This window comes from Rhinolophus sinicus, chromosome 2 (assembly GCF_057876585.1).
Source record: "Rhinolophus sinicus isolate RSI-liver-muscle chromosome 2, RSI-T2T, whole genome shotgun sequence".
Lineage (NCBI taxonomy): Eukaryota > Metazoa > Chordata > Mammalia > Chiroptera > Rhinolophidae > Rhinolophus > Rhinolophus sinicus.
The window spans coordinates 613,979-637,403 of NC_142502.1; the positions used below are offsets into that span (position 1 = coordinate 613,979).

The 23,425-nt window shown below is 42.9% G+C and overlaps 1 protein-coding gene across 18 annotated transcripts in view; it reads left to right on the forward strand.

Annotated features, from left to right (window-relative positions):
• The window catches only part of WDR27 (WD repeat domain 27), a 154,393-nt gene that overhangs the window by 45,625 nt on the left and 85,343 nt on the right, over positions 1-23,425 (forward strand). For 17 of the 18 annotated variants that reach the window (XR_016019948.1, XR_016019949.1, XR_016019950.1 and 14 more), the window contains 4 exons: positions 1,472-1,569; positions 2,939-3,060; positions 12,512-12,609; positions 13,769-13,871. Coding sequence is in view for 12 of the 18 variants with exons in the window: in XM_074333871.2 (XP_074189972.2) it covers positions 1,472-1,569; positions 2,939-3,060; positions 12,512-12,609; positions 13,769-13,871 (421 nt within the window). In the remaining 6 variants the exon portion in view is untranslated. Of the gene's footprint in view, positions 1-1,471; positions 1,636-2,901; positions 3,061-12,511; positions 12,610-13,768; positions 13,872-23,425 lie in introns of those variants that run through there. The other variant, XR_016019960.1, reaches the window with a different exon arrangement.

A 23,425-nucleotide genomic window follows, 5' to 3' on the forward strand; every position in this document is an offset into this window, starting at 1 on the left:
TGGGCCGCCAGGGTCCCCCAGGGAATGCTGGGCGGGCCGTCCCAAGCCTGAGCCTCACGCAGGCTGCAGCCGATTTCTCCCCCTGTGCGGCCTCAGGGGCCACTAACAGTTCGGACCCTAAGGCTCCAAATCCTGGGACTCTCACGGATAACGTGAGGCCATAGGCTGCATCCCTGTCACCACAGCCATCTGTTCCCCCAGCTGCAGTCAGGCCTGGCTCCCTCCACCCACACGTGCCCCTCTTGTAGCATTTGCTGAAAACGCCTGGTGTCACCAACACACCGCCAAGCGTCTGCACCATTCCTGTCACTTCTGAGCCTGAGCTGGCCCTGACCCTGGGTGCACGCAGCAGGCAGCCCCCACTCCAGGGCCAGGCGCTCTTGGCCCCTGTGCCCTGGCCCCAGATTTGGTGTTGGGTTGAAAGCATTTAGCTGCAACTGACTGAAGATGCGAATGCCTTAAACAGGGGTGTCCCTTCCCGGCACCTCCCCCAGCTGCCAGAGCGGTTTTGTCTTCACCGCGGCACCACCCATCACTTGTCCTGCCCCATGGCTCTGTGCGTCCAGCCCTGTGTCCTCACACACCCTGTCCCCTTCTCTTGTGACTTGTTCTTTTTGAAATGCCTTTCCTCATCTGTGCTATCTCCAGTCACACAACCGCTTACTGCTCCCTGAACTCCCTGCTGTGGGGCTGGGACAGTTTCCAGCACTGGGCACAGGGCTGTGTGTCACCTCTGTGCTGGCACTGAGCTGCCCCCGTGGCCCCCTGGACCGAGTCCTGGCCTGCACGCGTGTCACCCCTGAGTGCCCACCTCTGTGCCTGGCTCTGTGTGTCACGGCCCCGGACCTTGCCCAGCATGTGCCTGCCTGTGGAGGGCACGGGCTGGTGGCCTGTTTCCCCCTCCCTGAGCCCATCTCCCACAGCTGTGACCCCTCACCTCCCTGTACCTGTGGTGCCCTGTCCTGTCCCCGCCAGCCCCTGGCTCTCCCCTGCTCCCTCTGGCCACTTGGTTCTGACCCAGCCACACACTCCTGGGCCGAGATCACTGGAGTTGCTGGCAGGTTTGCTCTGTGAAATCACTGTTAGGGGTCAAGACCAATGTTATTCAGCCACCACTCCCTGCTTCTGTTACCCGGTAGGGAATATTTAAAAATTATGTTTGAATGGAAATACAAATAATTTATAACTGCCTGGATGGCTCTGTGAGTACACATGATGGTTTTAGAATTAGGACAAAGGCTTGCTTACTTTCTCATAGATGGGATGAGTTATTTTTGGTTGTATGTAATGATATTTTCAATGAAGCTTTTGTGAAGGGAAGTTAAGGTAACTGACGCACTTACTCTCTGTGTTATAAAATGTGATTATTGGAGAGGTGAAATGGGTTTTCGTTTCAGTGTTTTTCTGGGCAGAATGCTGGGTTGTAGTGGGAGGAGACCAAACTGCCAACCCTCTCTGTCTTTTCTTCCAGATACAAGCCGAAGAGCAGAGGCAGAGCTGTTGTCAGGCTCCCCATGACGGGTGCGGTCGAGGTCACCAGTCTGTCTGCGGTGAACGACTTTTACTCCTGTATCCTTTCTCCCGCCCTGACCATCAGCCTTCCCGCCAAAGCGCCCACCGAGGGGCTGAGCTCAGGTGCGGAGCTGGGCACGGGGCGCTCAGCTGGGTTAACTCATGTCCCGTGTGAATTTCGTCCCAATAGTGGGAAGGGCCTCACAGGACAGGAGGGAACTGGGTGCACTGGGGGCACCACTGCCCCATGGGGCGATGTACCTGCCTCCTGTGGCCTGTGTCTTCCTGTGTGACGCCCAGTGACAGCACATTTCTGCACGCCGCGGGCGTCTCCATGGGCCTGTGGCTAGCGGAGCAGCTGACCTCCTCGCAAGCAGCAGTGGGCAGAGCTCAGAGCAGGCACCTTTCTACAGAGTGGGAAATTGAGCCCAAAACTTTAGTTTGTGAGTTTTTGTGGCTAACATCATCCTTTTTAATTAAAAAGCATTGGTTTAAATTTATTGAGAAGAAAATCATAATTTTCAGGAATTCATTTTATAAAATTTTAGTTTGTTCAGAAGTCTAAACTGAATTCTTTTGAACGGTTTTATAGTTGAAGTTTCAGAAGGACTGACCTATGGTGTCAGAAGGTTCTAGTATATTTTAGTTAGAAATGTGTTATTTTATGTTTTAGAAACTTTTGCTAAAACCAATGCAAAACAAACCAAAGCCAGCCGGCAGAAAAGTGTGATTATTGTCGCCTCGAACCGTGGTTTCTGGTGTTTGGTGTGGGCACTGGTGTGGGCACTGGTGTTGGTTTATTACCGAACCCAGTGCCCTTTCTCCTGTGTGTACTTTTCTACTAGGTACACTTTTAGTGTTTGTAAACATTTTAGTGTGTTTTTTCTACTATGCATACTTTTCAGTGTTATGGGCAAACATTGACAGGTAGGTGGTTCTGCGGTCACATGAGCTAAGGTCTTAAATTGCCCCTCATGTACCAAATTCATGAAGTTTGTTACCCTTCCCTGGGAATGTGCCCCACTCCGCAGCCTGCTCCCCGGACACCGGCCGCTGGCTTGGCTCTGCTGTCCCATCTGTGTCTCAGGCCCGTCTCCCGAGCCCAGTTCCCACACATGTGTCGGCTAGTCCATCTCCTGACTTGGGTGTCCCCAGGCGTCTCAAACCGCACTTACCTACAAGTAGAACTGTTGGTCTCCCACCTTGAAATGTGCCCTGCCAGGGGTCTCGCCGTGTCCTCGGCAGCCCCCCCCCGCCGCTCGACCTGCCGCCAGCTCTCCCCAGACGTGGGGCCAGTGTAGGCGTGGGTTGTGACCAGGACTTGCCATTTGTGGTCGCCTAGTGTTCCCATATTTTCTAATGGGACACATGGCGTGCTCATTCCCCTAGTGGGTCCAGACACGCCTTCCCTAACAGAACAACACAGACCTTGTGCTGACTGCTGGACGGAACCGGACTTTGGAAGCTTTTGACCTCAACGTGGGGCGCAGTGCAGCTGTGATCACAGAAGCCCATTCGCGGCCTGTCCACCAAATTTGTCAAAATAAAGTGAGTGAGTGTTTGATGCTCCACATCATTTGTAGTTTTATGTTTAAAGTGTTTAGCACGTAAATATGTGTGATGCAATTTTGTTATGTGATGCTTACTGCCAAAGTCTGAGTTGTTGCTCGCTAATTTGTTCCGAGCCTGATGTTTGACATTAGAAGACATTTTGACAGCACACTGAATGTTAATTTTTGTTCTTTTGTCTGATAATTTCATGGGTCCATTCTGGGACTTTCTGGTGATGCCTTCTCACTTAAAGCCCCATGCAGGTTTGGGCGTGTCACACGCTCATTGGGCTGAACGACAGCCCTGCAGCCTCAGTGGCTGTCCTGTCAGAATGCAGCTCGTCCGCTCTGATGGAGAAATGGTTTCAAAATGCCCACAGCTGAGGTTAAGGCCTCCGGTTATGGGGGATGGCCATCGTGATGAAGTGATTGTCACAGTTTCGTTCCTAAGACACTTGTCACCCCACAGAGCGTTCAGGAGACTTTGTTATCGGAACATCAGCCGCAGGTTTGTTTTTTGATGTATTTGGAATGGATTTCCCCATTCGGGGTTTAATTTGTAATACCTGAAATCTGTGTTCTGTTTAAGTGAAGTCTTAGGATTTGGTGCCACGGCTCCGTCACCCATGGCATCAGTCCGTCATTCTAGACTTCCTCCCAGTCCTATTTGCCAGGCTGTTGGTCTGTGGACTTGGTACTGCTGGGAGTGCGAACGAAGGCGCATATTCTGCTGCGTGCAGTTGCACTCTGTTGAAGCACATGCTATCCTAGTGTCCTTCTGGATAAGTGGGCGAGAGGGGTTGGTCCAGAGTGAGACTTTCCTGGGGCTGCAGTGGGCGGGGCCCCAGAGGCCCCGTGCCGAGTGGGAGTGGCCTGGTGCTCTGTGTCCAGGTGCCTGGGAGCTGTCCGTCTGGATGGCCGTGCACACTTGGCCGTCTGGGGTAGGTCAGCCCAGGTCAGAGTCAGGGAGGGCTCTGGGATAAGGGAGCACGAGCAGGGCGCTGGGTTATTACCACCTGGGTGGGGAGACCTTGGTTTTGATGGGAGGCCTTTGAAGGCTCAAGCAGGCTTCAGTCTGGACTGTTTTTTCCAACATTATACCCTCGGAGGTTAATTAATTAGGACATTAATTAATTATGATAAGGGAAAGTGTTCCTGGTTTATATAACGCTATGGAAAATACCAGCTTGGAGAGACTTGATGAAAAGAAGATTGTTTTTGTGCAGAATCTTTTTGCATAAAAACAACAGAAACACTTGAAACACTGTGCAGTAGGTAATGCATAATGGAGGAATCCATTTGAAGCCTTTTGTAACTTCTTTATGAGGCTCCAAAATAGTAAATGTCAGAAACGGAATATGATCAGCTCTGAGAGTGGTGACGTCCTGTGTTTTAGCATCCTGCTCTGGGAGCTGGTGAAGGAAAAGCGTTGGCTTGGTGGGTGGGGCGGGAATGGCAGATGCTCTGTATGGAGACCCGTGTCTCATGCTGCTGGTCTCACAGGAAGAGACGTCAGGGCTGGGGGTACGACTGATCATTGGGCCTCACATATCTCTGGGCTTTCAAATGAATTTGGTAACTGAGTCGTACATTGAAAATGACTGTTAGCCTACTACCCATCTTATTTTTTCGCTATTATGATTTCTTTCAAATTCAAGTACAACTCACTGATGTAGAGTATTACAGGGTAAGTCTGACTTGCCAAATTGGTTTACTGAAACTTTTAGGCAAAGGCGTTTGGCTTTCAGACACTTCAGTGCCTTGTGGTGTCTCAGTCCCCTTTGTGGCACGAGCAACCGTCGTGTGTCCCTGGAATCTGCTCAATGAACATTTGCTGATTCGCATCACAACTGACCATTACCCACAGAAGGAAAAGGGTCCGAGCGTTTATACAGGACGTAGGATGTGAGTGCAGAGGGCGATGGCTTCTTGAAATGATGGGTCCACACATGGATTTTAAGCGTTAAAATTTGACAAATAGCATTTGAAAGCATTTAAATATTACATTCTCTAGATGTGATATATAAAATTTATCTAAAGATCCAGATTTCAACATGGAAGCATCTCCCTTGAAATATTACGTGCTCATGCACCTGATCAGTTTTTCTAGAGTTTCTTTGAGTCTTTACTATGTTTCCCTGAAAATAAGACCTAACTGGAAAATAAGCCCTAGCATGATTTTTCAGGATGACATCCCCTGAACATAAGCCCTAATGCATCTTTTGGAGCAAATCTTAATATAAGACCCGGTTTTATTTTCGGGGAAACACGGTAATTAGTACAATTCAGTGAGAATTAATTAAATTTACCCAAAATGTCATTGAGTTAAAATATTTCAGTCATGAAGATAAATGTGAATCTCATGTGTGATATTCCTGTGTTGTAAATGTTAAATTTAAAACAAATTTCTTACCATGTTTTTGACACTTGCTACTTCTTGTCTCAAAGTATTATGAGTTGTTAGCAAGCAATTTCTTTGTTCATTTAATTTTTGAGTTTATGACACATGGCTCTTATTAAAGGTGGTCATTTCATAGCCAGTCACCATCACCAGTTTTTTGAGTGTGGAAATGGTCTGTTAGCGTTTCCATATAAATACCTCTTTCCTTTTTCTGGTTCTGTTCTGTATTTATTTCTGGGGTTTATCACAGAGCCATAAAAACTTGGTCTAGATTGAAACTTACTGGAGTTCAGTTTGACATTTTTTTCAGTTTGTTTCCCAAATTTGTTTTAAATTGTTTCAGCTGTTTAAGTTGGAAATGCAAATATAATCAAATATAATTTTGGAGTTTTAAATGATTTTTTTTAACTTGTAATATAAAAAGTAAAGCCTTGGCTTTAAAGTAATGGTAAAGATGGTTCTTTTAACTTCCGCGAACCAGTTTTTCTCATATTTTTAGAGAAGTTATTTTATTTTGAAAAATGGTGTGTTGCTATTTTGTCTGACATCTTGGAATTTTCCTGTTTCCTCTCCTTTCTGTTACTATTTCATAATAGAAGGGTTTTTTTTTAAAAGTGTTTTACATATACCATATTTTGCCATGTATAATGCACACTTTTTTGCCCAAATTTGTGAGGGAAAAATAAGGATGCGTATTATACATGGGTAGTGCTAATGGGTAGTACAGAAGAGTTTTTCCCTGAAAGTTTGGGCCAAAAATGTGGGTGTGCATTATACACAGGAGTGTGCTATACGTGGCAAAATATGGTAATACTTTTCTCTGTTACAAGGATTAAATAAAGTCATGCATGCAAATCTCTGAGTATATGCAAAGTTCATAAATGGAAATTATTATTCCTATTTTTTATATATAAATGTATGAGGGCAGGTGGCCCTCGCCTTAGAAAACTCTGAATTGTCATACGCACCTAATTTCACAGTCTGTTGTTCCCACGAGCGTTAGGATGAATGCACAGAAGTTGCAGTGAGGAGCAGACTCTGAATTAGCTACGATTTTCACCTCCAAAGAAACCGTGCCCTGGCGCTACTGGGCGTGGACTAGGTAACATGCCGAGGTGACTGTTCTGAGCACCAGGTCAGGTGTGGACAAGTGCCCTAGCGCCCTCCCAAGGACGGATTCGAGGAGACTGGGTTTCTCTGGAATTGTACATTCTGGCGTGTTGTTAGAACTGGAGTTTAGGAGGAGTTTGAAGGAACATGAAACAGGATTCGGTGGCTTAACTCCTTCAGCTTCCTGCATACTTGGTCGGTGTGGACGGAAAGCCAGGTGGTCTGCTGGTCTCCCACGTCCCTGTCTGCCCCCCAGACGGCTCGTGTTGAGAAGCATGAAGGTGTGGTGATAGCAAGAACGTAGAACCTCAGCGAGGGTCACAGGGCATGTCCTGGTCAGCGACCCCACATTAACTCATCACTGAGATCGTGTGTGTGTGTGTGCACGTGTGCAACTTATCACTGAGATTGTGCGTGCGTGTGCGTGTAACTCATCACCAAGGTTGTGTGTGCTAGTGTGTGCATTTGTATGTGTGTGCGTGTGTGTACATGGGTCTAACTCATCACTGAGATCGTGTGTGTGTGCACGTGTGCAACTTATCACTGAGATTGTGTGTGCGTGTGCGTGTAACTCATCACCAAGGTTGTGTGTGCTAGTGTGTGCGTGTGTGTGTGTTTGTATGTGTGTGCGTGTGTGTACATGGGTCTAACTCATCACTGAGATCGTGTGTGTGTGCACGTGTGCAACTTATCACTGAGATTGTGCGTGCGTGTGCGTGTAACTCATCACCAAGGTTGTGTGTGCTAGTGTGTGCATTTGTATGTGTGTGCGTGTGTGTACATGGGTCTAACTCATCACTGAGATCGTGTGTGTGTGCACGTGTGCAACTTATCACTGAGATTGTGTGTGCGTGTGCGTGTAACTCATCACCAAGGTTGTGTGTGCTAGTGTGTGCGTGTGTGTGTGTTTGTATGTGTGTGCGTGTGTGTACATGGGTCTAACTCATCACTGAGATCGTGTGTGTGTGCACGTGTGCAACTTATCACTGAGATTGTGTGTGCGTGTGCGTGTAACTCATCACCAAGGTTGTGTGTGCTAGTGTGTGCGTGTGTGTGTGTTTGTATGTGTGTGCGTGTGTGTACATGGGTCTAACTCATCACTGAGATCGTGTGTGTGTGCACGTGTGCAACTTATCACTGAGATTGTGTGTGCGTGTGCGTGTAACTCATCACCAAGGTCGTGTGTGTGCGTGCATCTGTATGTGTGCGTGCGCATGTGTGTAACTCATCACCAAGGTTGTGTGTGCTAGTGCGTGCGTGTGTGTGCGTTTGTATGTGTCTGTTTGTATGTGTGCGTTTGTATGTGTGCGTGCGTGTACACGGGTCTAACTCATCACTGAGATGATGTGTATGTGTGTGCACGTGCAAGCACATGTGTGTATGTGTGTCTGCATGTGTGTAACTAATCACCGAGATCATGTGTGTGCATATGCACATTTGTTGTGAGCACACACACATGTGTGTGAGCACGCATGTACACATGTGTGCACACACACACATGTGCACACATGTGCATTAACCTACACATTAGTGATTTCCTTTAAACATGTCTGTTGGCCACCACTGCTCGCCTGGCCTTATTCCAAGCCCTGGTACAGACAAAGGTCCTTTCCCTGAGGAGTTTGTGCTCTTGCAGAGAAAGAAGCTGGGGGTTCATACAGTGTCACATGTCCTGTGCCCAGGTTACTGGGGGAGGGCCCTGAGGTGATGTGAGTGGAAGGACGTGAAGTAGAAAGGGAGCCAGCTGTACGCTGGGGAACAGGAATAGGCGAGGAGCCATCATGCTTGGGACCCCTGGCAGGTGACAGAAGCCCTGACTGGGGCAGGGGATAGTCCTCCAGGCTGTGGGCCCTGGTCATACACTGAGTTTTGTTCTGGGTGCAGGGCAGTGGTGGCAAAGGTTTGAGCGGCAGGTGAGTGACCTCACAGTGCTTGAGGGGGTATGAGTGATGTGGACATGTGTGTTCATGCAGACACTGGGGACAGCGGGACTGCCACCTGGTCCCTGCCTGCGGGGCTGCCTGCCCTGTGGCTCCGGTAGCAGGTGTGCTGGAAGGAAGATGGCTGCCCTGCAGGGCCTCCAGATAAGCGGCCCACAAATCTCATGGCCCAGTTCCAGCCTGCACTTCCAGGGCTCTGCTCCCCGCCCTGATCCCCTCACCAGCTTCTGAGGTCCCCTGTGTCCCCTGAGCACTGGCCTGCTGCTCCCCACCTGGACCTGTCTCTGGGCCACTGTGTGGAGAGCAGATTGGGGACAAGACTGGGGATGAGACGCAAGGAGGAGCCAGGCCGCCCAGGAGTCCAGGCGGGTGGTTGTGCCACTGACCTACCCTGAGGGGCTTGCCTCCTGGTGGCCATGGGCGTGGGTGCAGGTGCCCGGGGAGTGGGACCTGATCGCAGACACCCCCGCAGGCTCTGGAGCTGCCCGGGGCCTGCGAGGCTGTGTGGCGTGGACGTGGCCTTCCCTCCTCGGGGACAGTGACCATCTAGCGCCGATTCAAGGCAAGCTCCACTCTCTCTAAACCTGCGTCTTTTTGTAGGGAGTTTCAGTGCACTTACTGTAGGAACTGCTTGGAATGTGTTCCCCGTCTGTCCTGTGGCAGCTTCTGTGGTGACAGTGACAGCAGGAGCCTACGTCAGCCTCACGCCATGCGGTCCCTTCCTGATGACGGATATTTCAGGAATCCTGTGGTGGCCCTTGAATGAGCCGTGTTAAATTAGGAAAAGTGGTCCAGAGGTTTCTCATGGGAGGAACTGGTTTTACTTCCTGAAAGTAAACGTGTGAGCGGCACGTGATGAGTGAAGGACGCGTGCTGGGCCGCGGGGCCACTGTGTTTCAGGAGCAGGTTTCATGCCAGTGACATAGTGCACACCGGTGTCCCAGCCACCCGCAGACAATGGGAGCAGCCACTCACGTGCTGTCACTTCATCACTCATGCGCTGTCCCCGACGTGTCCACACAGGACAGGCGCCAGCCGTAGCTGGCCCAAGTGTCGTATTTCCAGCAGACACACAAATAGGCCCTTTCCAGTGGCTTTCAGGCTGACCAGCAGGCAGAGCCACGCTCGTCACACGTCAGTGAGCCGCTTTGGCACGTGTGTCACTAACGGCCTCTTCTCAGGATCGGGCCCAGTTGTCTCAGTTACGTCACACACGCAGAACTCAACTACTGACAGTAGTTCCATGTCCATCAAACAGCGAGGGCCATATTTGCCTATTTTAAAATTATGTTACATCATTAAATGGATTATTTGTAGCATAAAAATGCATAAATCTTTTATGATTTATTGATGTCTTTAAAAACCGTAGCGGGCATGTTTTTTTCCTTCATATATTTTAAAAACTGGACTGGTTCTTAGCTCTTTTTTCCTGTCTGAATAAGATATTTTCATTTTTGTGATGTAAATATATAATACTAAGCAGCAAATTTGAATTGAAAAAATTAGAAAATACCTAAAGGTTTAAACAGTTTTTAAATGAAGCAGTTGTATCACACAAAACTTTAGATTTTCAGAAATAAATAGTCACTTAAGTTGATATGATTACTTTAAAATACATGACTTTCCTAGCTGTAGAGCTGGTTTTCTTAAAGAAGTAAGATGATCACTGATACAGACAAAGCTTGAGCTGTCCGTGTCCCAGGCTCCCAGTGTGCGCTTTCCCAGGGCTGTGTGTGGAAAAGCACAGCTTAGTGTGCTGCCCTCTTGCATGGTGACGTCAGCGTGTGCAGATCTCGGGCTGCCCAGGTTTCACCCTACCACGTGCGTGAGTTTTGTCCCTGTTTGTGCATTTCTGGAGTGGGCACTGTGGCCTCTATTTGCCTTGGAACGGTGCTGTTCTTGTCCTTTCCCAGTTGTAGTGTGCGGTAGTTCATTATTTATACTAAAATGTTCTCATTTTCATCATGAGCTTTTTAAACCAGGCACTGTTTAGATACACGCTTTCAGGTTCCCATGTGTGTGAGCTCGGTTTTGGTAATCCTTGAGTTACTGATTTCCACCTTCACAGTGCCCTGTCACTACATGCTCTATGTGACACTGTCTGATATCTGTGAGGTTCTGTACTCGCTGAGAAACTTGACCCTGGCTCATGTTTATAGGTGTCACACGTGTGTATGAAAAGAACGTGTTCTTGCTAACTGTGGGTCTGCACAGAGGTCTATGGGCCCAGCCTTATTAATTGTGTTCAAATTATTCAAGTTTTCCTAATTTTGTATGGTTGAGTTTTTTAATCAGTGAGAGAAAGGTATTAACATCTCCCTCTACGATTGTAATCTTGTTAATTTCTTCTTACAATTATATTACTTTCTGCTTTACGTGTTTGCAGGCCATGTTATGAGCTATATTTTCATGTGCAGTTGTTCCTTTATCCTCCTTAGAAATTATTTCTAATTAGGTGTTCTTTGCCTCCCACCTACTTTTCTAGTACTTATGCAGTCGGTCCTGCCCCCTTTTACTGAGTGCGTGCTGCTTCTATCCCCATGTTTCATATCCAACTTTTAAAAAATAATACATTTGAAGTGTATTTCTTGACATCCAAGCTAAGCGTCTCTTCTCTTCTTTTGCTCATTGAGTTTGGTCTGTTTGCAGTTATCATTATTACTCATATATTTGGTCTTTGTGCTTTCTCTTCTGCCTTTTTATTCAAAAAGCTTCTGCACTTTCTCTTTATTATGAATTTTCTTTGCTTCTTCATTTCTTCTTCCTCAGCCTCTCTTGGACTGATTAAATTTTTTAAATTCCCTTTTTTCCCCTGTGAAAGATTTGACCGTTCTTTCCGGTTTTTCACTGTTCGGCTTTAAGAAACTGGCAGTGTCGTAAGGTGTAACTCTGCTGCCGCTCTGTGTGTCTTTCTGTCAAACTGGCCCCGTTTTTCATTCTTTCTGTTCTCAGGGCCTTACAGTTGCCCAGCATCTGGTGGTGACTTCCAAACCTCTGTTGAGTGTCTATTGAATTGTTCGCATGTTGTATTTTGAGTTACCGAGCTGCCCTAAGCGGGGCCCAGTCTGTGCAGTGCTGTCATGTTGGTCTCAGGAGCTGTGTGGCAGTGGGTAGACCCCTCACCTGGAAATGGGCAAAAGATAGTCCATGCTTCACAAGTTGGTTAAGAGGATGAGATGTAAGTGTCTAGAGTGTCATCTGGTGCAGAGTTAAGACTCGCTATACTTACATACACGTTTGTTAGTGAATTTATTGTAAGCTCTTATTTCCTGTTTGTGGAGAAGAATCACTTTAGCCTATGGATACACTTCATTACATCTGTCTTCATGTTTTGCATATTGACTTAGAGGGAAGATGGAAATCGTTAGGAACCGTAACATGTTTCAGTAATGTTTGCAGCCAAATGGTTGTATAGATGGATTACGGTTCTTTTCTATTTTATGGGACACTTAAGGTCACATTTCAAATCTTACGGCAGCATCGTAGGGGAGGTGAGCATGCTACCATGCCTCTACGATCAGGGCAGAGACACGTCCTCAGGGGATCAGCATTTGGGGTGACAATGCTGGGTCTCACCTGCATCACCTCAGCAGTGTCTTAGATTTTGATTATCAGTGGGTTAATAACTGACCTCCCACTTTAAATGCCTTCTTAAGGGCATCTTCCAGGTAGTTTATCCAATATGGATTATGATGTACACTTTAAAAATAGATTTTAGAGTGCTAATATGTTTTACTCTTTTACCATTTGTAGTTCTGTAACTTTCAGTGGCATTACATATAGAGAAAACATACATCAGTAAGTCATAAGGTCAAAATGTATGATTAGTAATTATTCATATGGAAATTTTTAGACTCTAATTCTGAAATTGTTATAAATAAGGAAAAAGTTTGTATTGATTTCTTATCTTAGATTCAATGTTGTTAGATATCAGTAGTGTCATGTTTATAATTCAGCCTTTAAATAATACACCGTGTTTTTTCTGCTTACAATTATAGGGATCGTCATTTATGACCCAACCATCTCAGCTTTATAATCTTTTCGCGACCACAGCCATTGGTGACGGGATACGACTATGGGACCTGAGAACCCTGAGGTAAGGCCCACCCTGTTTTGCAGATTTCAGCTGGAGTGAAGCCAGAGGGACCATATCAACATACTTCTATTAAAGCTCCCAAAGCACTTGGCTTTAAATATCTATAAACTCAATTTGGTCTCTTTTTCCCCCCCAAACATGACAAGGTTGTGGTGAATCTATTCACACTGACCAATCTAAGAAAAGTCTGATTTATACACAGAAAAGGTCACATACATTTGGGATGGCAAAATAACAGGTGCTGGTCTTTGTTACGTGTGTGGCAAGCGGCCCCTGCGTGCCCGAGGTGCCCAGGGAGGCCATGGGAAGCTCTTAAACTGCAGTGGTACATACACATGTAATCTATTGCACATGTTATATGTGTTGCATGTGTGTGATATGTATTATCTTGTTCTTCTAAAAGTATTCTGATACTGTTGGTATCTATTCTGATACCCAACAGTCACAATACATAATTATATAACCAAATACAATAAGTATTTGTGTGTGCGCACATGTGTATATATCCACAAGAACAAAATGAGTATCTGCTCGCCTCTTTAATCACAAACTCATGGAGGGGATGTGCTCGTCCCTGGGACATCTCGGGCAGGGGGCTGTTGTGTCCGTGGAGCCCAGCAGGTAAATGCTGACCGAGGCTTCTTAGGATGGCACTTTGTGTTCCAAAAGGTGTGGGAGGTTTTTCTTGATAAAACTAGCATCAATTCCATGACATTTTTTACAGTAAACAAATTTTATATAGCACTTTACGAATGGTTGTTGTAAGACTTAACCAGTCTTACATGGCACCTCCCAAAAGTCTTGACTTGTTGATTTAAATAATCTATGATTTTAAAAGGGTTGTTTCTATCATTTTAAAGATCTCAATATTTTTATCGTTTGATAGTTTTCATATGTAAAAAGTCTGTCTGATGTTAGTTCGGTCATCTCTGTGAATTTATGATTTTGAAGTGTTTTAATTATTTTGGAAGATCTCTAGAATGACCTGCTAACTGTTTAATAATCTTTACATAGAAAATGTTCTTTCACTGTTAGTTTGTCCACTGTTATTAATAGTTATTTTTGTGAAGAAGAGCAACGGGTCAGTATCTTTATCCTAATTTGCGTTAAAAATTAAAAATAATTTTCTGCTCCTGGCGTGTCCTTTTCTTCCTCGTAGGTGTGAGCGTCGTTTCGAGGGTCATTCGAGCCGCTGCTACCCGTGTGGGATTGCCTTCAGCCCTTGTGGACGATACGTGGCCTGTGGTGCCGAGGACAGACATGTACGTGCTGCCAGGCATGCTGGGGTCATTAGCCGTAGGGAACCTACACTCATTCTTGTGGAGACTGTTTCATACTGTTGCACAGAAGGATAAACATTGATTTCAAGCTGCACAACTGGCCAGTGTTTTGAGACTTTTACACAGTAATAGTTCTCTTGGTGTCAAATTAACCTACCTGGTCGTTTGCAAAATGTGAAAGCATTCATGAGACTCTGCAAGAGTAAGAAAAGGTTTATTGAAAGTCAAAGAGAGAGAGAGAGAGTTCTGTTTGGAACTAGCAAAAGGAGTTTTGCCAGGGCAGTCTGGGAGAAAGAGCTGCGGTGGGTTTCTGGTAAAGGGAGTTGTACCAGGGCAGAGTCGGATGAGAACAGCTGCGCTGATGAGAAGGAGTGCTGGGGTTTTATATTTTTCCATGCAGGATGTAGCTTGCAGGGGGCTGCCTTTACAATTGTCTTCTGGGAACTGTTCTGTTCCCACCTATGATGGATGTAAGGTGCTTGTCAGCTCGCAATGCAGTGCTAACCAGGGGAGTCAGAGCCAAGTGGTTAATGTTTAAGTTCGTTCCTGCCAGCTTACAAGCTTGCTCCTGTTAATTCTTTATTTGTCTCATCAATAGTATTTTAATAACAGTACCGTGCTAGGTATGAAAGGCCATCATGGATGTTTCTTTTTCCAAGTGAAGTATATTTTAAACATCAATCATTAATTAATTCATTTCCTCATTCATTTATTAATAGTTGCACAAATTGCTTACTACATGAAAGACATTGTGTTACATTCTGTATTTTCTTTGACTTACCAGGAATTAACGTTCATAAATAAATAACACATTTCTTATGATGGATTTGGAGCAGATACTAATATACAGAGGCTGCCAAAAAAATGTATACACATTTTAAGAAAGGAAAAAACTGTATTAATTGTAATACTCAATACATACCGATAACAAAAGATGAATACAAGTCATGTCTGACTCCTGCAATGACAAGAGGTGCTCAAAGTAGTTCCCATCAGCGTTCAGACACTTCTGATTACGGCAAACTACTGCTTGAGCAGCGCTGACCAAAGTGACCACTTGTATCGCTGCACGTGCCGTTTCAATTTCTTCCCTAAGTACCGCCAGTGTAGCCATTTTTCTACGGTATACCACATCCTTTAAAGTCCCCCGTAGATAGAAGTCAAGGGGTGTTAAGTCAGGAGAATGTTCTCGAATTTCAAACACCACTTCCAAATGGTCTTGTGCTCCTCGAATGACAACCATGCTTCCTCCATTTTCTTTGTCCTGCCTGTCACATAGTGACGCTAGCACTCATTTGATGAATGCCCTCTTTTCAACAAAAGTTATACTACACATTGCTACCATAATTCAATTCAACTTCAGAAAGTAATACATAGAAAACATCTCTTAAAATGTGTGCACTGTTTTGGTACCCCTGGTATAGCCATTTGTCCTTAATGTATTTAAAAAGGTCTTGTATTAGTTTGCTAGGGCTGCTGTAATGAATTATCAAACTTGGAAGCTTAAAACAACAGAAATATATTCCCACAGTCATGGAGCCAAAAGTCTAAAATTAGGGTGTCGGCGTGGTCAGGTCCTTCTGAAGCCTCTGAGGGAGGGTCTGGTCCATGCCTCTTCCATGCCTGGTGGTGGCCGCCAGCCCTTGGCGTTCTTCGGCTTGGGGCTCATCACTCCCACCTCTGCCTCCATCTTCACGTGGCCATCTGCCCTGGGAGTGTCACATCTCTCTCTTTTCTTATGAGGACACTGGTCACTGGACACACTAAATGCATGATAATCTTATGATTCTCAACTTAATTACAACTGCAGAGATCCTATTTCCAACTAAGATTACAGTCCTGGGGGTGTTAGGACTTGGACGTATCAATTTGCCAGATACTAGTCAGCTCACAACTAGCTTGTAAGGGTTATCTAAACAAAAAAGTCCTGAAGAAATTTCCAGAAGTTCCAGGAAATCATAGAGTTTATTTGTAAATAACCACTTTACAATTTAACTGAGAGTCAGATTTATTTTCTAAACTTTTATTCAGTTTAACTGGTGAGAACAGAATTTAAGAATATTGAAAACTCTGTGAAACTTTTCAATAGGAAAAGTTATCCTGAAGTTTTACCGGTTCATAACTAAGCGTGCTGTGTTGACATCTTTGTCATCTGCTATATGATAGGTACTTGAATTCATCTCTAAATGAGCTAGTTTGATTATTTGAAAATTGAGTAGAAATGAATATCTTAGGTTTTTTCAAAGAAAATATATTCTGAAACTTGATTACTGTGCAGCTAATAAATAATTTGCAAATTTATTAAAACAACTTAAAATATTAAAATAAGTAACATTTATTTGAAAATATGAACTATTTGCCACCATTTTGGATACATTTTTTTTCTTTTTTTAAAAAATTTATTGGGGAGACAATTGTTAGTAAAGTTACATAGATTTCAGGTATACAATTCTGTAACACATCATCTATAAATCCCATTGTGTGTTCACCAGCCAGAGTCAGTTCTCCTTCCATCACCACATATTTGATCCCTTTACCCTCATCTCCCACCCCCAACACCCCGTACCCTCTGGTAACCACTAAACTATTGTCTGTGTCTATGAGTTTCTGTTTCTCATTTGTTTGTCTTGTTCTTTTGTTGTTTTTGGTTTATATACCACATATCCGTGAAATCACATGGTTCTCTGCTTTTTCTGTCTGACTTATTTCGCTTAGTATTATACTCTCAAGGTCCATCCATGTTGTCACAAATGTTCCTATATCATCTTTTCTTACCGCTGAATAGTATTCCATTGTGCATATATACCACGACTTCTTTATCCATTCATCTATCGAAGGACATTTTGGTTGTTTCCATGTCTTGGCCTCCGTAAACAAAGCTGCAATGAACATTGGAGCACACGTGTCTTTATGTAGAAATGTTTTCAGATTTTTTGCATAGATACCCAGGTGAGGGATTGCTGGGTCATACGGTAATTCTATTCATAATTTTTTGAGGAGCCTCCACACTGCCTTCCATAACGGCTGCACCAGTCTGCATTCCCACCAACAGTGTATGAGGGTTCCTTTTTCTCCATAGCCTCTCCAACACTTGTTACTATTTGTCTTGTTGATGATAGCCATTCTGACTGGGGTGAGGTGATATCTCATCATGGTTTTTATTTGCATTTCTCTGTTGATTAGTGATGTTGAGCATTTTTTCATGTCTATTTGCCATTTGTATGTCCTCTTTGGAGAAATGTCTCTTCAGGTCCTCTGCCCATTTTTCAATTGTGTTGTTTATTTTTTCGTTGTTGAGTTGCATTATATCCTTGCATATTTTGGATATTAGCCCCTTATCAGAGGCACTGTTTACAAAAATCTTCTCCCATTCAGTTGGTTGCCTCTTTATTTTGTCGATGGTATCTTTTGCTGTGCAGAAGCTTTTAAGTTTCATATAGTCCCATTCATTTATTTTAGCTTTTATCTCCCTTGCCTTTGGAGTCAAATTCATAAAATGCTCTTTGAACCCAAGGTCCATAAGTTTAGTACCTATGTTTTCTTCTATGCAGTTTATTGTGTCAGGTCTTATGCTTAAGTCTTTGATCCATTTTGAATTAATTTTGGTACATGGTGACAGATAGCAGTCCAGTTTCATTCTTTTGCACGTGGCTATCCAATTCTCCCAGCACCATTTATTGAAGAGGCTGTCTTTTCTCCATTGTATGTTTTTTGCTTCTTTGTCAAAAATTATCTGTCTATATTTATGTGGTTTTATTTCTGGGTTCTCAATTCTATTCCATTGGTCTATGTGTCTGTTTTTCTGCCAATACCATGTTGCTTTGATTATTGTAGCCCTGTAGTACAAGCTAATGTCAGGGAGTGTGATACCTCCAGTATTGTTCTTTTCTCTTAAGATTGCTTTGGCTATTCGGGGTCTTTTGTGGTTCCAAACAAATCTGATGATTTTTTGTTTTATTTCTTTAAAATATGCCATTGCGATTTTGATGGGGATTGCATTGAATCTGTATATTGCTTTGGGTAATATGGCCATTTTAACTATGTTGATTCTTCCAATCCATGAGCACGGAATGTCTTTCCATTTCTTTGTGTCTTCTTCAATTTCTTTTAAAAATGTCTTATAGTTTTCAGCATATAGGTCTTTCACATCCTTGGTTGTTTATTCCTAGGTATTTTATTCTTTTTGCTGCAATTGCAAAAGGAATTGTTTTTTTGTATTTCTTTTTCTGAGATTTCATTGTTAGTATATAGGAATGCAATGGACTTTTGTGCATTGATTTTGTAGCCAGCAACTTTACTTGTTTATTGTTTCTAATAGCTTTTTGGTGGAATCATTAGGGTTTTCTATATATAGCATCATGTCATCTGCAAAGAGTGACAACTTAACTTCTTCATTCCCAATTTGGAGGCCTTTTATTTCTTTCTCTTGCCTGATTGCTTTGGCAAGGACTTCCAACACTATGTTGAAAAGCAGAGGTGATAGGGGACAGCCCTGTCTTGTTCCTGAATGTAAAGCAAAGGGCTTCAGTTTTTCACCATTAATTATGAGATTAGCTGAGGGTTTGTCATATATGGCCTTTATTATGTTAAGGTATTTTCCTTCTATACGTATTTTATTGTTTTAATCATAAATGGATATTGTATCTTGTCAAATGCTTTTTCTGTATCAATTGATATAATCATATGATTTTTGTCCTTTATTTTGTTTATGTGATGTATCACATTGATGGATTTGCGCATATTGAACCATCCTTGTGCCCCGGGGATGAACCCCACTTGGTCGTGATGAATAACCTTTTTAATGCATTGTTGTGTTCGATTTGCTAGAATTTTGTTTAGGATTTTTGCATCTGTATTCATCAGAGATATTGGTCTATAGTTTTCTTTTTGTGTGTTGTCCTTACCAGGTTTTGGTATCAGGGTAATGTTGGCCTCATAAAATGAGTTAGGGAGTACTGTCTCTTCTTCAATTTTTTGGAAGAGTTTGAGCAGGATTGGTGTTAGATCCTCTTTGAAGGTTTGGTAGAATTCACTAGTGAAGCAATCTGGTCCCAGACTTTTGCTTATGGGAAGGTTTTGGATGACTGATTCAATTTCGTTACTGGTGATTGGTCTGTTTAGATTTTCTAGTTCTTCATGGTTCAGCCTAGGAAGGCTATGTGTTTCTAAGAAGTTGTTCATGTCTTCTAGGTTATTGAATTTGGTGGCATATAGTCCTTCATAGTATTCTTGGATGATCCTTTGTATTTCTGTGGTGTCCGTGATAACTTCCCCTTTTTCATTTCTGATTTTGTTAGTGTTTGTCCTTGTAGCTGAGATGTGTCTCTTGGAGACAGCATATGGTTGGGTTTAGTTTTTTGATCCAATATGCTACTCTGTGCCTTTTTATTGGTGAGTTCAGTCCATTTACATTTAGGGTGATTATTGATATGTGAGGATTTCCTGTCATTCTATCCTTAGTTTTCTGGTAAGGCTGTGTCTCCATTGTTTCTTTGCCTTTTTGTTGTTGTCTATTATTTCTGTGTGGTGGTATTCTATGATGTTTCCCTCTGTTTCTTCTTTTATTACAGTATATATTTCAGTTCTGGATTTTTTTTGAGTGGTTACCCTTAAGTTTTTGTAAAAGAAAGTTTGATATTTAGAGTATTCCATTTTCTTCAGCACGCTTACTTTGTCCATTCCCATATTCCGGTTCAGGCCTTTACTCTCTCCCTTTTTATGATTTGGTTGCCACAAATTGTCCCTGTTGATGGTGGTTGAATAGCCTCCTTTAGTATTTCTTGTAGTGCAGGTCGTGTATTAGAAAATTCCCTCAGCTTCTGTATGTCTGGAAAGGTCTTTATTCCTCCTTCATATCTAAAGGATATCTTTGCTGGATATATTATTCTTGGCTCATTATTTCTCTCTTTCAATAGTTTGAATATTTGGTTCCACTTCCTCCTGGCTTGTAGAGTTTCTGCTGAAAAATCTGATGATAATCTAATGGGCTTTCCTTTGTAGGTTACCGTCTTCTTTCCCTGGCTGCCTTGAGGATTCCCTCTTTGTCATTGATTTTAGACAGCTTCAATACAATGTGCCTTGGAGAAGGCCTGTTGGGATTGAGGTAACTAGGTGTTCTATTTGCTTCTTGGATTCAAGGATCCATTTCTGTCCACAAGTTTGGGAAGTTCTCATCGACAATTTGTTTGAATATATTCTCTGTTCCCTTCTCTCTTTCTTCTCCTTCTGATATGCCCATTATTCTTATATTGCTCTTTCTGATGGAGTCAGAGAGTTCTTGTAGAGTTCTTTCATTTCTTTTAAGTCTCAAGTCTCTTTCTTCTTCCATCCGTGTAATTTCCAGGTTTCTATCTTCGATGTCTCTGATTCTTTCCTCCATGTGGTCAACTCTACTACCTAAGCTGGTTATTTCATTCTTAATTTCTTCTATTGAGTTCTTAATCTCCAGAAATTCTATTTGGTTCTTTTTTAAAATTTCAATCTCTTTTGTAAAATGCTCATGTTGTTCTTTGATTGCGTTTCTGAGTTCATTAAACTGCCTTTCTGTGTTTTCTTGCATCTCGTTGAGTTTTTGCAGAACTGCAATCTTGAATTCTCTGTCATTTAAGTCACATATTTCCATATATTTTAAGTTCCTTTTCTGGAGACTTTTCACTTTCTTTCTGAGCTGTCTTGTTGCCTTGGTTATTCATGGCAATTACTGATTTATTATTTCTCTTCCTAGACATCTACAGGAGTGGCTTCTACAACAGGTTGATAGGAAGAGGTCTTTCTTTTGTTTTCCAGTAGGTGTTGGTAGAATGTTTTATTTTCTCTCCGACTGCAGCCTTTTTTTCTCTCTCACATGGTAGTGCTATGTTTACTCTACACTATTTCAGTTTCTAACACAATGGGCGGATTCCCTGGGAGATGGGCGTCTCCTCTGTTAATTGTTTGCCTGGGTCTCAGGGCGCAGTGTCCCGGTGGGTATGTGGAGAGCTTTTGAAGTTCCAAAGCTCTTCCTACACCAGATTCAGAGCCCGTATGTTTCAGCAGTTCTGTTTACTTCAGCAGGGATCCACCCAGATAGGTGGGGCCAGGGGCGGGGTGAGTTGTGAGAGGTGGCCCAGAGCAATGGTGGCGACCACCACCACAGCCAGTCCTGCTTCCACAGCTCCCTCCCCTTTGCCGGAACTAGTTGGGCTGTGAATCTGTGTCTGTGGTCCACAGTTCTCAGAACAGCAAATATTCTGTTCTTTTGATCTGACACTGCTACTGTTTCGCTTCTAGCACAGGGCAGGTGGGGGCGGAGCGAGTTCTGGGAGGGTAGGGAGGGGGCGGCTAGTCTCAGCGCCTAAAGCTTCCGTTCTCTGCTCAGCAGTGAGGGCTTAAACCATCGTTTTCAGCCTCTTCCCTCAGTCTTTTCTCCGAGGTCTCTGCCGTGAGCGTTGGGTTCAGCCGTGTTATATGCTGTCCCCTCAGCCCTGTGGGCCATAAACTGAACCCTAGCAGTCCGAGTTCTTCCCTCTTCCACAGCTTCAGTAGTTCCGGGATGCAGTGAGCTCGGAGCACTGAGCTAGGTCTGCGTCCTGAGCCCATGCTGCTCCGTCTCCGCACTTCTCCATTCCCTCCTGCCCCACTCGTGCGATTCGCCCACCTTTAGGTGAATTCAGTAGTGGGCCTCTTTGTCTTGCCTGTCTGCTGTGCAGGGAGTCCTTTGTGGAGTTATTGTTGTTTGATTAGTTGTAAATTCCAGGGGATATTTACAGAGGCTCACCTCACGCCGCCATTTTGGTGACCCACATTTTCAAATTGTCTTTTCTTTTGTTTTTTTTTTCAATTCTGAACAAAACCCTTGCTAGTACCATCACCACCACAAACAATGACAAAATGATGGAACTTTTGGTTTTTCCTCTAAATTGTTTATCTGTATCCAGTAAAGTACTTAAAACTCTTACCAATTCAAATCCATCCGTCTATCCAATTAAATTGTCTTTTAGAACATCTTATTATGTATAATAAATTCTTGTTTTTTAGGTAGAATATCAAATCCTTATTTGCTTCAAAGTCTTTAACAGTATTTGTATATTATTTAAGAAATTCAAGAGAGATTTTAATTATGGATCTATTCTTTCAGGAGCCAAATGTATGTCAATTGTGTACATTATATTTTCTTGAAATTTTTGTTCATTGTCTTTTTTATTCAACATATATGTTAGCACAACTTGAAAATATAATGACTGAAATTAAAAGTGTAAAGAGACAACATTGATTGGAAATGACGCTGCTGTGGAAATACTTAAGTGTAAAGTAGACTTCAAGGCTTAAAGCATTGCTAGAGATAATGAGGGGCATTTAATAATGACAACAATGCCAGTTTATATAGAAATTTTCATAATTCTAAATCTGTTTGAACCCAAAAACATAGTTTCAAAATATCTAAAGCAAAAGTAATATAACTCTAAGATGACAAGAAACATCAGCAGTCATAATGGAAGACTTTAACAGACTTCTTTTAATGGGTGGAAAACAAGCAGGTTCTTATCTGCTTAAAATATTTTGCTGGTTCTCGAATATTACATAGAATACAAACCACATATTTTTTTTGTGTGGTATATGAGAAGCTTCACAATATGTCTCAACTTGACTATCTAACTTTGTCTCTATTTCTTCTATATGTCCTATTTTCTATTTACTGTGTCATACAAACTTGGATCTGACAGTCTTTTTTATACTACAAAAAGATGAAGATGAGCCAAAAACATTGGCACAGACGATAAGATCACTCCAGAAAAACGTGTTTTCTAGGTAGATGACAACTAACAATATATTTACAAATGAGCTGAGTGACATTAAGAATGCACATAAATTTTAACAGAGCAGCTAAAGCAGAAGCAGAAGAGTTCAGAAATGATATTGCTAGACAATAGGAGTATGTAATGTGAAAACTGATAAATTTAGGAAAGCATTAGAAAACAATTTTCAGAAATAAAGACCAAATTTGAATGAATACTGTAGAGAGTAGGCAACTACAGAGAGCACAACAAGGGAAAAAGAGGGTCTGAGGGATAAGAGAAATAAATTCATACATGAATGAAGAAAATGTAAGGGCAGATACAAAATTTGGCAAAAGAGATTCAGTTCCATATAATTGGATTCCCTGAAGATTTTGTTTTGAACAAGAACAGAACTAATATATAAAATTGTACTTCAAATATAGTTTTTCAGAAATTACTTAAATCTGTATATTGAAAGGACACCTGTGAAAATTGAACCAGACTTGTCAGCACTGAAATATGGCTTAGTAATCAATTGGAGTAATCATTAAAAACAACACTAACAGTAGCAAAACATCTTTTTCTTCAAGTCTTCAAAAACTTATAAAAGGAAGAATATCAATGAGCATTAGACTTTTCTAAAGTATTATTTTAGATTAGAAAACACTGGGAGGAACATACTTAACATAAGCTAACAGAGAAAATCTTCGTCAATAATTTTTATACCCACATAAATTGTCCTTTAAGTATAAAACCAGACACACTGTTATGAACATGCCC